This window comes from Ostrea edulis, chromosome 2, assembly GCF_947568905.1.
Source record: "Ostrea edulis chromosome 2, xbOstEdul1.1, whole genome shotgun sequence".
Taxonomy (NCBI): Eukaryota; Metazoa; Mollusca; class Bivalvia; order Ostreida; family Ostreidae; genus Ostrea; species Ostrea edulis.
Window position 1 is genome coordinate 50,959,653 of NC_079165.1, and position 16,226 is coordinate 50,975,878.

General features: G+C 35.8%; 1 protein-coding gene across 1 annotated transcript in view; it reads right to left on the minus strand.

Moving 5' to 3' along the window:
* Positions 1-4,180: 4,180 nt before the first annotated feature.
* Positions 4,181-16,226, minus strand: part of LOC125682107 (zinc finger protein sens-like) — a 35,875-nt gene continuing 23,829 nt past the window's right edge. Inside the window, exons 3-4 of the mRNA XM_048922530.2 lie at positions 5,656-6,153; positions 4,181-5,180 (exon numbers count right to left, since the gene is read on the minus strand). Coding sequence (XP_048778487.1) covers positions 5,002-5,180; positions 5,656-6,153 — 677 coding nt within the window. The 3' untranslated portion in view covers positions 4,181-5,001. The remainder of the gene's footprint in view (positions 5,181-5,655; positions 6,154-16,226) is intronic.

Consider the following 16,226-nt stretch of genomic DNA (forward strand, 5'->3'; position numbering starts at 1 on the left):
AATCATCAATTTCAAACTTTTTTCTTTCAAATTGAGACCTATTTCGGTTTACTATATCTCGTTCTAATTCTCCAAAAATGTTGACCCCACCGGAAGTTGAATCTCCAACTTCCGGTTATATCAAAGAAAGACTATTCATTCTCTCATTTTTCAGTGCCATAAATCTCGGTCACAAAACTAGTTAATGAGTTGAGTTTTACATATGTTATAACCACTATAAATGTCTAAAGTAACCTCAAATATTTTTGAAAAATTCACTTCCGGTCGGCAAATACGGCTTATTAGCTGTTTTCGTTGTCCAGCGTTTTTCTCAGAAACGGTAAAAGATAGAGTCACCAAATTTTCAGAGTTAATAGATCTCAGTATGTATGCGTGCAGTAAGGGGTTAAGAATGTCGGCCGTCACTTCCGGTCGTCACCGGAAGTGATTAAATGAATCATAAAAATCAAACTTTTTTCTTTCAAATTGAAACCTATATCAGTTTATTAGTTCTCGTTCTAATTCTCAAAAACTATTGACCCCACCTGAAGTTGAATCTCCAACTTCCGGTCATATCAAAGAAAACTATTCATTCTCTCATTTTTCAGTGCCATAAATCTCGGTCATAAAACAAGTTAATGATTTGAATTTTACATATGTTATAGACACTATAAATGTCTAAAGTATATTTAAATGTTTTTGTAAAATTCACTTCCGGCCGTGAGATATGGGGTGGAAATATTCAAACCTTGTTTTTTCAGTTTCTCAATAATGAATATAGATAGACGCTTGAAACTTGTAGAGTTGATCAACTAACATTAGTCCATTGTACACATACATTCAATTTTTGTGTCCGTCACTTCCGGTCTATACCGGAAGTATTTAAATAAATGTCGATTTTCCGATTTCTTCGAGTGATTTCTCAGAGATGGCTGGATATTTTTTTTTGAAATTTTCAGGAATAATGTCTTACGAAATTGCCTTGCTATAATTATTTTTGTTTTTACAAAATTCACTTCCGGTCGGAAAATATGGCCGATTTTCTGTTTCTCAAAGGAATTTTGTCCAGCATTTTTCTTGGAAAAGGTAAAATATAGGTTCATCAAATATTCAGGGATGATCAATCTCCGTTTGTAAGCGTTTGAAATTGAAATTTATATCGGTATACTAGGTCTCTTTCTAATTCTAAAAAAAATGTTGATCCCACCGGAAGTTGAATCAACAACTTCCGGTTATATCGAAGAAAGAATATTCATTGTCTCAATTTTCAGTGTCATAAATCTCGGTCATGAAACAAGTTAATGATTTGAATTTTACATATGTTATAGAAACTATAAATGTCTAGAGTAGCCTCAAATGTTTTTGTAAAATTCACTTCCGGTCGTGAGATATGAGGTGGAAATATTCAAACCTTGTTTTTTCAGTTTCTCAATAATGAATGTAGATAGACGCTTGAAACTTGTAGAGTTGATCAACTAACAACTAAAATTGAAAGAATGTGTACAATGGCCTAATGCTAGTTGATCAACCCTACAAGTTTCAAGCGTCTATATATTTTCGTTATTGAGAAACTGAAAAATCAAACTTTGAATTTGTCCACCCCCTATCTCACGACCGGAAGTGAATTTTCGAAAAATATTTGACGTTACTCTAGACATTTATAGTGTCTACAATATATGTTAAATACAAGTCTAACACTTGTTTAGTAAACGAGATTTAAGGCATTCAAAAAGGAGAATTTGAAAAGTTTTTCCTTAATTACCGGAAGTGGACGTTTCCACTTCCGGTGGGGTCAACGGTTTTCAATACTCCAAAAGATACCTGATAAAGTGGTATAGGTTTGGATTCAACAACTACAACTCTAATTTTTCGATTCTTCTTATCACTTACGGTGACCGTCACGGCCGACATTCTGAACCCCCAACTGCACGCCTACAAAGTGAGATCTATTAACTCTGAAAATTTGGTGACTCTATCTTTTACCGTTTCTGAGAAAAACGATGGACAAAATCTCTTCTACAAAAACGGAAATTGGACATATCTAACGACCGGAAGTCAATTTTGAAGAAATGAAAAAGGCTGTTCGAGGTATTTTCATTCTCTATCATCCCTGAAAATTTCAAGAAAATCCATCCAGCCACCTCTCAGAAATCGAGGGGAAAATAATAATAATAATAATAATAATAATAAACAGTAGAATCACTTTTGAATCGGCTTTTGAAGCGCGGCTAATTTTTGCCAATAACGTCCCTTGTTTATAATCATATTGTCCATGCCAGTTGAGGTAGATCTCATAATGATGTTTGATATATATTCTACAAAATAATTGAGACGTCCCGTGGGTTAGAATAGGTCCTCAGTACCCCTTGCTTGTCGTTAGATGCGACCAATTGAGACTGTCCTTCGGAGGAGACCGCAAAAACCGAGGTACCGTGTTACAGCAGGTGTTGCATGATAAAGATCCCTCTCTGATCAAAGGCAGTAAGCGGCGAGCAAAGGCCAAAATTTTGGAGTCCTTGATCATAATACGCAATCAATCAATCAAGAATTAACACTTTTTAAAATATCAATTTTTGTTTGTAAAAACCTACCATAAACGATTGAGATTATAGGTCTATTCATATTCCTAAACTGAATGTTGTCGTTTATGTCTAGACTCTCCCAATTTGTTATCATTATTCATGGAGGAGTGAAAGATTACAAACTATGACGTAAACTATTTATCATTATGGTTTAAAATCCAACAGATGTTTTGGCATTACTCATGACATAAAACAAAATATCAAAACAATTTAGAAAACATCGTCTCTGGCGCCTAAGTATAAGATTTTAACTTCTGTACAATATAATTGTTTTTGTTGACAACGGGAAAAGGGTCCGAATCAAATATAGCTATAATGTATTTCACTTTATCCTTTGTGGTAATTTTAGTACCGTGAAGTTAAGAGAAATACAATACACGTGCATTCATGCGCATATGACTATTACTCAACACTATTATTGGTGTCATTCAGCAAGCATTTGTTTCATATACACTGAACGTTACAGTATGAATTTTATAATGTTTCATCATTCAGAAGAAAGTTAAAGTGATTTCGTAATAGTCAATTCGAAATATTAAATCGGCGAACTTGATGTAAAGTGAATTAAATTTAAATAGTAAAGCACTGATACATTGAATGTTTAAAGTGTCACAGTAAAGCATAGCTATTTTGAAGGTATAATGTTGATAGAAAAAGAAAAGAAAAGATCTTGACATTAATTTGTACTTTTTTCTTTCCCCTTCAAATGACTGCTCGATTACACACCACAGAGTGGCTTTTGAACCATTCATTAAACATTAATTTATGATAAAGAAATCCTATGAAACACCAAAAACGTAACATTTCTTTCAACAAATATAGGCACGTCGAAAAATATCTATTTCACGATTGACATTTAGCCTTCTATAGACAATAAAACTGTTGCAAAATATAATTCTAGTAAAGGGAAACCACAAATCGCTGGGCATAACGAAAGAGATTTAATTTAGAAATCAGATAGATAGTGTCTCCAAGGACGCTTCGGAGCAAAATGAATATATAGCGGCTTTTATGGATATTTGCCATACTTAATTATTCAGATCCCACTAGGGCTTGGTGTCTCGCTGGGTGTCAAAATGCTGTTACAACTGAATAATTCGGGATATGGTTAGCCGAAAAATTAGATATATATTGACAAAACATTTGCATACAAGATCTGGAAGGGATTTGGGGATATGATGCCCTTGAGGTAAACATACTCAAATGAACTGATTTAAAGACAATTCAAATCACAAATAGCATTGTTAGTAACTTGTTAATTGATTATTTTCTCGGATTTTCGACTGGTTTTCTACCATTAAGGAACTTGAAATTAAAATTGCAGTGTTCCAGTCCAAGAAATTTCGTGAGGAGTCGTACTTAAGAAATAAAGAATAGACGCTTGGGAATAACCCCGATATTAATAATCTGAATAAATCAGGATTTTGTGTTTGTTTTACGTTAACAAATTGCCATCAATTATATTGATATTTGCATAATATCCACAATACCTAAGGTCAATTTTTAGTAATCGCGGAAATGATATAGACCATTTTCATCTTTCAGATCCTATTCCATACGTTTTGTCAAAATACAAATACATAATAGAAATATTTCCAATAAAAAAACAAAACAGTGTAATCAATATGAGGTCATTGCTGTGAATGCTTGTTTATTTGCTTCTTTTAAACAGGTTAGATAACGGTTAAAACAATGACATGCATTTTGTATAAACTCTATTATTGTCAAACATGCTAGTGATCAAAAATTCCAATTTGAATATGGTATACATGTATCTCTTTGCTCGATATTGTCGAAAGGTAGAATATTTTCTATCTTTTGACATTTATAGTGTACATGTATACCAAAACTTTTGATATATTTTATTGAAATTTTTATTTGAATTACTTGATTCAGTCTTTAGCGTTCTTTTATGAAGAATTTTTTGTTACGGTTGTTGGAAAGTTTGACGCAAAAACCCTGATGAAACCCCTAAACAAATGTACATGTATCAAGTGCTGCGTTGTAAAATAGTGATTTGACAGACACATCCATAAAACGAATTTAAATCGAATTATTTCGATTGAAAGTACACATAGTGATGTTAATATCATAATATTTACTATAACCATACAGTTGAGTATACAGAACTACGTGTTCTCTTGCTCTCTAAAACAGTAACAAATAAAATTATTGATGATATATAAATGTCAGACTAAATCTAAAGGCTAAATTGATTTTTTTTTCACATGTACTGATTATTACCAATCATTAATCAAAAACACGGAAAACTATTTTCTGTCTTATCCCAATTAATTGATGGGAGCTAGTTTATCGCGGAGTGTCTTGATGGCGTAGGAATTACCTAATCGTAGTTTGCACAATTCGTAGCAATCCGTGTTATAGCTTATCATTCTAAGCAAAGTTACGGACGCTCTCTAGATCCTTACAGTGTGAAAGTTCAGTCAGTCTTATGGTTGGTTTCTAGGTGGCGACGAAGGTCAACCTTTCGCTGAAAATTTCGACTGCACTTGTCGCACTTAAATGGCTTGAATCCGGTATGTTTACGACTGTGTGTGATAAGGTTAGAGGACTGGCTGAAGGCTTTTCCACATACGTTACACTTGTGAGGTTTCTCACCTGTAAATAGAAAAGAATAGCTATATTACATTACATACCTAACTTCTATTGGCATCGCATGTACCTCAACTGCAAATATGCAAACAAACAAAAAAGAGAGAAAATATTTGCTTTTACTAATTTTCATTCAATAATAAGCAAAATGGGAAAAATCAAATTGGTAAGATTGTAAATATATGTACTTTCTGAGGGAAAAATAAATCTGCGGTCTTCAAATAGTAACTCTTTTCTAAATTACAATACAATTGATTTAAAAAAGATAGAGTCGAATGAATTTCAGCCTCACAGAAGTGACCTTACTTTTTGAACATTTGATGAATATCATTTGCAAAACGTCTTCTTTGATAAAAATGCCCTTTCACTATGTTGGAACCAATAATTTTTTTTATATTTTTCCCGAAGAATCTTTAGTAAGCAAACTATCGACCTCAATACACATTATTTCAATTAAAATCATTTGTTTATAGATGGCTACCTGTATGAATAAACGTATGCTTTTTCATATCAGACTTTTGGTGAAATCTTTTCCCACAGTATTGACATGGATATGGTCTTGTATCACTATGAATCAGCATGTGTGTGTTGAGAGTTGACGATCGTTTGAAAGCCTTTCCGCACTCCGGGCAACGGAATGTCCTGTGAAAATCAGACATACATGTATCCTGTAAAGTTGTATCAAATAGCAACTGTCGCTCCGCCCAGTTTGATGACGAGTGGGACGAATCCTCGTCTACGTCTAATACTGGTTGAGAAATGGAATTCTGGGAATGTATTTCAAGGAATGGTGTGAGCAAGTGACATCGAAAGCAGTTACCAACGTCTGTAAGTCGCCCCTCCGATTCAAACAAAAACAATTGTTTGGGAATTGAATGAAGCATATCCGAGCAAGATCTGTAATCAATCTGGCGATGTCTTCTTTCTAGAGCAGATAAGTAGTGATGGAAAAGAGCCTGGAAAGTCAAGTCTTTCGATTCTGAAAAAAAAAATAAAGGAAATATATATGTATGTATATATATATATATATATATATATATATATATATATATATATAAGCACTGAAAAGGCCACGACACTGTTGGTTATTTAAAACTCAAATTTTCGACGCAACCCGCGTCTTTATGAATATATATAAACAATCTAAGATAAACAACTTTGTATTCATTATTTAAAATTTGTATTCACCTGAGGATGGATGTTAAAATCCAGAAAGCGCTAGTGATTTAAATATATTTTGGAACTGTATATTTTCCTGCTTTTTTTATTGAATTATATATATATATATATATATATATATATATATATATATATATATATCATATGTATGTTCTCAACGAGAGTCAAGATTGAACACTTGTCTCTCGTTGAGAACAGATATTTTATTGCTCTGTGAAATACCTGATAATTTCAATATGTTGACTTTTTTTTCTTTCTCAGCCTTTATAGTTTTAGTGCTAATTATGTCTCCCCTTGGACAAATTGGTTTAGTGTAAAACGGTACCAATTTGTGTGAATTCTTCCTCTTCCGCTTCTCATACAAAGTTTGTCTGGGGCTTTTAATATGTGGTATGTGGGTGTTTTTGATGACGTTTTACCTTGACATTTATGTACAGGTCAAATTATAGAATATTTGGGAGGTATTTTTTTGTCGGGACCATGACTTTTTTTGCCTTTTGACATAGGTTTTTGAAATTTGATATGTAGGTATACCGTGATAAGACAGTCTGTCGTGTGCCATTTGTGATAACCTATGACCTAGACCTCTTATGTAAAGGTCAAATTATAGAATATTTGGGCAACAGGAGATGAGACATCAGTTGCAGTGTTGCTAAAACAATCCCTCTAAGTTTGATTTTTCAAAATTAACATTTGTTCGGGAATAATCTCAATAACGACTATAGAAAATCGAATAAAACTTTCAGGGATAGTATATCTCTCAATTGTCTAATGTTTTTTTTTTTTGTCGTCACCGGAAGTGATAAAAGAAATCGCAAATTTCGAACTTTTTCTTTTAAATTGAAACCTATACTAGTTTTATAGGTCTCTTTTGAAATATCAAAAAATAACTATATATATATATATATATATTTTTATATATATATATATGAACATCATTGAAAAAGCCATTTTTGAAAAGTCCGTTTCCTGTCAGGAGATATCGTTGACGGAAAACCTTGATATTGTCTTGGAAATAAGTGTCTAGTTGTCGTCTTCGGTTTCCAACGGAAAACCCTATTGTTATTCTTAAGTTTTTTTCCTTTATTATTATTTTTTCTCACAAATTTTGTGCACGCGATTTCTCGAATACTGTAGAATCATTTAAATTCGTGGGGGGGGGGGGGGGGGGGGGGGGGGGGGGGGGCAATTTTCGTGGATTGCTGAATTTTTACGGGTTCGTGGGGACGTAATGACGGGGATTTATATATTTGTAAGAAAGATAACTCTGGAACGTCTTTATTCGTTGGTGATGTAAATTTGTGGGTGAGGGGTACCCACGAATTCCATGAAAATTGAGCCACCACGAATTCTAATGATTCCACAGATTTTCGACAAATTTTCAGGGATGATAGATATTCACTTTAACTCGATACGTTTTTTGGCATTTTCTCTACATCAATTATTACGTAAGATATTGACGTTATAGTTATAGGGGTCAGTTAGTCCAGGAGTGTTCTTGGACTTCAAATGTTCAGGTATTATAGAGGAGAATTCATAGCTGTGCATGATCGCATTCAATTTTTTAAACGCAAAAAGTGCGGAAGCTCGGTGTGTCTCGGAAAAACGTCACAATTTTTACGTGCAATTTTGTAAATGTTTTCGTCAACATCTTAAAGAAAAATAATTTGAAAAAAACATGTAGAACAAACGTTGTAGATAATGAGGAGACCTATTCCATCATATCAAGTTTTTGGGGCCAACCCCTCAAATAAAGGGCCGAGAGGGGTCAAAAGTATTTTCCAAATATTTAAAAAAAAATGTTAACCATTATTGAAGCAGAGTTGTTCGTTATGACAGTTTGCAATTGCTGATGGCAACGAAATGAACATTAATTTCGTATTAAGGGATTTTTAATGGGAATAATGTACGAAACTTTGACGCCTTCTATCTCTTAAACGAAAAATATTTTGTAAAGCACTATATATTATAAATGGTCGGAATGCGACTTTTGAAAAGCAGTATGCAATATAAATTGATCAGAATGTGACTCTATATAATATCCAATCTTCAAATATTGACTTACATATCCCCTTAAGAAATTCAGGGAATGGCCGCTAAAACTGAATATCGTTTATATTTAGAAAATTGAAAACGTTTTGTTAAACATTAAGGAACAAGTTGTAGTTACTATCAAAGCTATCTATGTATTCGATAATATCAAGTTTTGGGGTGAGCCCCTCATATAAAGGGCCAATAGGGGTCAAAAATATTTTCTTAATATAAAAAAAAATAAAAAGAATTTGTTAAGCATTATTGAAGTAAAGCCGTTTGTTCTGATGATCTGTAACTAATGACGTGAATTATCCCAGTCGAGATTTTATCCTTTCTTATCAGAAATCTGACCTACTCGTTGCTCACAGTGAGATCGTGTCTAGTTGTTATTTTTTTCTTACAGATTTTGTTCACACGATTTCTCGGATATGCGTTGGCTGATTGTCATCAAACTTCCAGGGATGATAGATACTCTGATCAAAATATAGGACTCACGGCGGGTGTGACCGGTCGACAGAGGATGCTTACTCCTCCTAGGCACCTAATCCCACCTCTGGTGTGTCCAGGGGTCCGTGTTTGTCCAACTATCTATTCTAACCTTTAGTTTCCTTTTAAGGAATTCAGGGGATGGCCCCTAAAACTGAATATCCTATATATCTTGGAAACTAAAAACATTTTGATAAATGCTATAGAACAAAAGTTGTAAATAATAAGACCTATTCGACCATATTAAGTTTTAGAGACCACTCTGTCAAATCAAGGGCCGACAGGGGACAAACGTATTTTCTAAATATCAACAAAAACTAAAAAGAATTTGTTAAGCATTATTGAAGCAAAGTTGTTTGTTTCGACGTTTTGCAATTGCTGATGTCAGCGAAATAAACATTGATTGCATGATAAGAGATTATAAGGGGAATAATGCACGAAACTTTCATGCCTTCTACCTCTTAAGCGAAAAATCTCTTGCAAAGCGTTATATGCTATGAATTGGTCAGAATGTGACGCTGAACAATATGCCATCTTGAAATTTTGTCTTTAGTTTCCTTTTAAGGAATTCAGGGGATGGTCCCTAAAACTGAATATCCCAAGAAAAAATATCTCCGTCGTCAACTTCCCATATTGATGTAGCAATATTCCATTATCACCTGCATATGGTGTTTACATCTCTCAACTGGTCCGAAACGCAAGAGCTTGTTCTGCGTATGGTCAGTTTTTAAATCGAAGCAGGCTACTGACAAACAAGTTGATAGTGCAGGGGTTCCAACATTCTCGTTTCAAAATCAGCATTTCGCAAATTCTATGGTCGTTATAGCGATCTAGTTTGCCAATACAACCTATCATTGGGTCAAAAGCCGACCATATTTTGCAGGTAGAAAGGTGATAATTTTCTCGTTTCATTCATATATAACATGTACCATTTACTTGTTGCTGATATTGAGAAAATCACGTTACAATATTGCATTGTTAGGTTTCAACACACCATCACCAACTGTATGACCTAGAAATTTTATTGAACTAAACCCAACATAGCATTTTGATGGTTTTGCTGACAACTTCCCAGATCTAAGTCTATCTAACAAACCTCTAAGTGACAAAGTGTGCTGTTCCCAAGTTTCAGAATAAATCAAAATATCATCGATGAAACTGTCAATGTCTTTAAGATCTTTTAACAAGGCTCGCATCATTCAATTGAATGTTGCGGCCGCATTTGATAAACCGAAAGACATTACCTTGAATTTAAACAAACCATCAGGCGTTAGATATGATGGCAGGTCTTTGTCCTCATCTCTCATTGGGATTTGTCAATATCCTTTACACGGGTCTACTTTAGAGAAAAACTTGCTTTGACCTATCTTGGCGAAAATCTCTTCTGAGTCGGTCATAGGTTCTGCATCAAATATAGTTACCTTATTGAGTTTCCTGAAGTCAATACATATCCTTTTCGATCCATCAGATTTGTTCACAACGACAATAGAACTAGCATATGGAGATTCTGATGGTTCTGTTATATTCATCTCTATCGTTTTCCTGATTTCATCTCGAACTGCATCTCGGAGAGCAAATGGAATCTGATATGGATTATTGCGGATTGGTTCTGTTGTTGTAAGACGAATCTCATGATGTGCCAGATGTGTACGACTTGGGATGTCTGTCAAAACATCTCTGAATTCAAGTAGAAGCTGTCTAACTTCTGCCTGCTGTTAGTCTGACAAATACTTACTGATGTGGACATCTTTATCGGTTTCAGACGCATTCAAGGAAGGCCACTCCAATGTAAACTCGCACTCATTGTTTGTCAAGTTTTGCTCCTCTGATTCAATCACCGAACATGACCCTACTACAGTGCTACATATCTGAGTTGGTTCTCTCTCTATGTACTTCTTCAGAAGATTGATGAGGAAAGTCTTGATTTTCCTTTGATGTCAACTCAATAGTAAGATCCTCCAACTTTACCGACAATGGCGTAAGGGCCTTTCCATTGCATGAGGAGTTCGTTTTTATCGGTTGGAAGGAGTATACGAACCTTATCCTGAAGTTTCAATGACCTTGGTCTTGCGATCATAATACTTCTTGTAGCGTGTACTGGAATTCTAAAGGGTCCTCTTTGCCAACTCGCATGTATCTGTAATACGATCCTTTAAATCCAAGACGTACTGGTATGTGCTTTTGATTTCTGGATCTCTCACTTCATTTGTCCACATTTCTCGAAGATAAGACATCGGACCACGCACGGATCTACCATATAACAGTTCAGAGGGAAAATCCCATACTCTCTTGTGGGGCCTCTCTATAAGGAAATAGCAGTGGAGCAACGTATCAATCCCAGTCCTTTGGTCTCTCAGAAATCATGCGCTTTAACATCTGGTTGAGCGTACCGTTAAAGTTTTCCACTAAATCATTACATGCAGGATGGTAAGGGGTAGTTGTAATTTGTTTGAGCGAAAGTAATCTACCTACCTCTTTCATCAGATATGAGGTGAATTGAGTTCCCATATCTGAGAGAACTTCTTTTGGTATCCCAACTCTGTTAAATATCTCAAACAAAGCTTTCGCCACACGCTCCGTATTTATGCTTTCGAGTGGTAAAGCTTCTGGATATCTGATACTGTAATATACAAGTGTAAGGGTATATCTGTTTCCACGTTCTGTTGCAGGGAAAATTGGTCTAACAAGGTCAACAGCAACCCTATCAAACGGAATGGCGATGAAAGGCATTTACTTTACCTTTTGCCAGGCTTCTCTGACATATGTCACATGATCGACAAAATCTGTTGATGTCTCCCTGAACTCCAGGCCAGTAAAAGTTAGATGGGACACGATCTGTAGTTTTGCGCACTCCTAAGTGTCCAGCCAGTACACCATCATGTGCCAATGTCATAACAGTATTCCTATGATGAAAGGTCAAGGTAACGAACAGTGATCAATCTCATAAATCCTATGATGTAGAGAAACAATCAATTGCTTGAAAATTGTGTTGTTACTCACCTTATGAGATTGGAAATACCGAAATAGTAAACCGTGCTCTAGGATAAACCAAGACACATTTTGCTGCCCTGTAAATTTGCGTTTACCTGATTCGGCTAAATCGCGATATTTATTCAGGGTAAGTCATTCTCTTGGGCTGATAGCATTTTATCAACAGAAATAGGTTTTCCTGAAATTTCTACTACCTTCAGTGCTTTGAAGCTTCCCTGTTCCTTCTTCGCCTGACCATGTGCTATCCGCGAACTATATCTGAACTGAATCTGTAATCTACATCACATACCAGATTAGATTTCCAATCTGGATCAGGATTTTCAGCGTCTCGTGCACCATCTACATTTCCAACGATCAAATCGTATACAGGAGTTTTCATGCACAGTGTCTCGACTTTACCTGATAAATAAGGTGTGTTCACAGAAATGCATGCTTCTGGAACCGTTCTAACAGTGCCGTCAATAAGAATACATTTCATAGACTTAACCAGTGAACTGATCTGGTGAAATTAAGTTACTTTTTACAACTACTCCGCTGCATCCACTATCTCGCAACACTCGGACAGCGTTTAAACCAGCATATCCACTAGAAACCGGCATATTATGACTTACACGACATGCACCCCCAATGACAGGTAAAATGTGACCACAGCGTAATCATCTCGCATAATTATCTCGTATGCAACAATCACCCATTTTATCCGAAAGGATGCACAAAGAACCTACATGATTACCGTGGTTCAACCTTGCCTATTGTATGTCCTGTCCCTTTCACTATCTCTATTCGAGTTTTTACTCCCTTCATTTGAATGATCATTCTTTTTCTTACTTTCGACCAAAGCAGCGTCCTTAATTTCCCTACTCGATTTATTGAGTCTGTCAAAGCAACATTTGGTTATGTACCCAACAAGTTCACACTCATAACATTTCCTTTCACTCTTACCTGAACCAGAGCATTTACCCTTTTGATTACCTGATAAATTCGGATCTTCAACTCTGATTTCATATTTTTGACTAATTTTCTTGTGTGTAAATGACCCACTACCATGAGCTTCAATGAATTGTTCTGCCAGTCATGTCATTTCCTTAACATTCTTGGGGTGACGTTCACGCAAAAATGTAGCTAATGACCTACTACAGCTCGAAATAAATTGTTCACGTAAAATAAGATCTTCCAAACCTTCAAATTTTTGAAGAGACTCTGAAAGTTCCATCCATCTATGCAAATAGTTTTGAAGACAAGCAGAATATTGAGGAGGATTTTCACCTTTCTCGGGATTACTCCCTCTAAACTTATCATGAAATGCCTCTTCAGACAACCTAAACCTCTGCAACAGAGACAATTTAAGCTTATCATAGTCTGATGCATCTGCAGAAGATAACCTAGAATAAACATCAAGAGAAGTACCAGTTAACAAAGCATTCAAGTTAATTGACCAAGTATCTCTATACCAATTAGCATTGTTAGCAAATCTTTCAAACCTCTGAAGGTAAGCATCAATGCAATCTTTCTTATCATCAAACTGGGTAGATATGGCAACATAGCACGACTTTGCGCTTGAATACTCCTAGCTGATAAAGTATGAAATTACTGTCTAGTACCAAGTTCTAGTGCATAGACTTCTGATTTAGCTTTTTCTAACTGAATTTGTCTGCTTAGTATGGCCAACTGACTCTCAGACTCTCTCATAGATATTTCAAGACTAAGCTCTTTCTTTGCTTTCGTAGACGCCTCAATGAGTACACATCAGAGGTCACTGTCATTCCACACAGGATTTCACACAGGAAAAAACCCAGCATCATCAACACCCAGAATAGCACCACCACACAGGACAGTTCTATGACCACACAGGTTTTCACACAGAATAAACGGCACCACCAACACACAGATAGGTACCACAACACAGGACAGTTCTATGACCACACAGGTCATTTATATGACCACACAGGTCCACACAGACATGACTTAAGCGCTCTCTGTTTGAAGGACACACCTTATCGATGACTCGTGCTGAACTGACGCACCCTATAGAACTGGTTTAACAAAACACGTGACCCACTCTTGCGTAAATATAGTTACTTTTTCATACAGGTTATGGCGCACAATTAAGGATAAAATAAACGACTATGTACAAATTATGACAGTGGATATGAACGGATAGTGTCGCGTGCTGAAATTGATTGGTTCAAAGAGGAAAATGCGATTTGTAAGATAAATATATAGTCATAGATATATCATTTCTATTTATCCATGCACCTTTCATTCATGAAAGTGTAATTCATAAAAAGATAAACATATTTATTCCACCTCGTACCAAAAGTTGGGGTTCAAGAATATCCATACATTATGTACATTTGTAATTACCCAAAAGAAAAAAAGTGGGAAAAAAGAGATTGAAAATCGTAATGTATATGTAATACATATACCTGTACATACCGTATAGCTTTTCCGCGGGGTGGTAAATTTGGCTTATTTTAGCGGTTAGATATCTTTCCGCCAAAATTTCAATCGCCAAATATGCACCCAACTGTGACTTCGGTATTTGCAAGAGAGATAACTCTTCCTAGTCCGCCAAAATTTATTCCACTAAAATTATTGAGTCAAGTCAACAAATCGCCAAATTTCAGACCGGCCGAAAAAAACCGCTATACGGTATTATATAGACTCTCCATACATGAACTAGTCACAATATAAACTGGTTCCCCGCTGATTGGTGCTACACACAAACAACGGGTAAGCGGTACTTTGGTTAGCCCAAATAAGCCGATTTCATTGGTCACTTGATTTTTATGTCTCACTAGAGAGATTCCAAATGGTAGAGTCGTTGCAATCGGATCACGCGCTCGTCTTTTTCCGTAACCGGTAAGAAGACTCGGACGTGGATCGGCGCAAGAATTGCATCAAATCGATACATTTCTTCGCCGGAAGCGCGCCCGTGGATGAGAGTTAAAAGGCCAGAACCGAATCCCTGAATAATATGTTATTTATATTTTCACCACAGATTCAGTTTTGGTATCATTAACGTCTTATTCGCTCTAATACATAACATGTAAGTGGAAATTGATAGTGGTACAATACCTTAGATGTGTATAATATCTTAGATGCATTTGAAAGTTCACGTTTCATAGTGTAACGTACGACTGTGACGTCAAAGTTACGTTTATGCATACGTAACAACCAACTCTGATGGCGTCGATCCACATACGAGGTTCATTTGCGGTTACGGAAATAGCCGAGTAGTTACGATTGGAGTCGTTGTAGTCTAGTTATGACGTCAAAGTCTACTGTGCTACGTTACGAAGTTTCGCGCTGCATAGGCCTACTTCACTGTATTCGTAACGTAGTGTAGTCGACTGTGACGTCAAAGTTAGCGTCGTTGTTGTTTTGAAAGGAACTCTCGTTATACGCGTGAAATAACGATACAGCCCGAATACTGGCCGTCAAAAATTGGCGTTTACCTGTTGTACCCGTAGAGACGCGAGATCAACAGGGAACCAGTTTAGTCACAATACAGTTTATGAATTTGGAAACAGATATAACTAAAATTAGAACATTCTTCATATATATATATATAAAGCACAAACAAACAATTATAACACCCAACCTTACGTTTACCCCTAGGATCTAAACGATACATGTGAAAATCAATTAATTAATATATAAAGCACTAAATAATCACAACTAGGTACTGAAAATTTTCGCCCCAGCCCGGGGTCGAACCAGCGACGTACGGCACCCACCGCCTAGCAAGATTGTCAAACCAGTGCGTAAGTCCACTCGGCCACAACGACTTCCCAGAAAGGAAGCTTTGTTATATATATATATATATATATATATATATATATATATATATATATATATATATATATATATATATATATATATTCTTAATACGGAACTTTCGGGATATGCCGGAACGACCGATTATATTTGACGTTTATACACCACGGTCACGTGATAATAACCAATTGTAGGGCAAAGTTGATATCGATACATATGGTGTTTTGCTAACAGACGGTCCGTAAAGAGCTATGCGCAGTCCCACGATGACGATCCAAGTCATTATTGGTGCTTAGTACCTGGGTGTAAATTAGATGGAAGGGAAAAGGCGCATTTAGACGCGTACCATTGGATGCAAGGCGTGAAGTTTTACCGATATCTTCAAGATATTCCCTAGATTTATTTCCCGCGCCGACTCGCATAATTTAATCAATTGTATTTTCCTATAAAATGGTTGTAGTGATTCCTTTCTTTCAAAGATAGCATTTAAATGCAGGAAATTGATAGCAATTGAAATATTCCATGTTTGTTTACTTTGTTGTTATTGTAATCCGGAAGTGACATGTCCTACAATTACGTTCA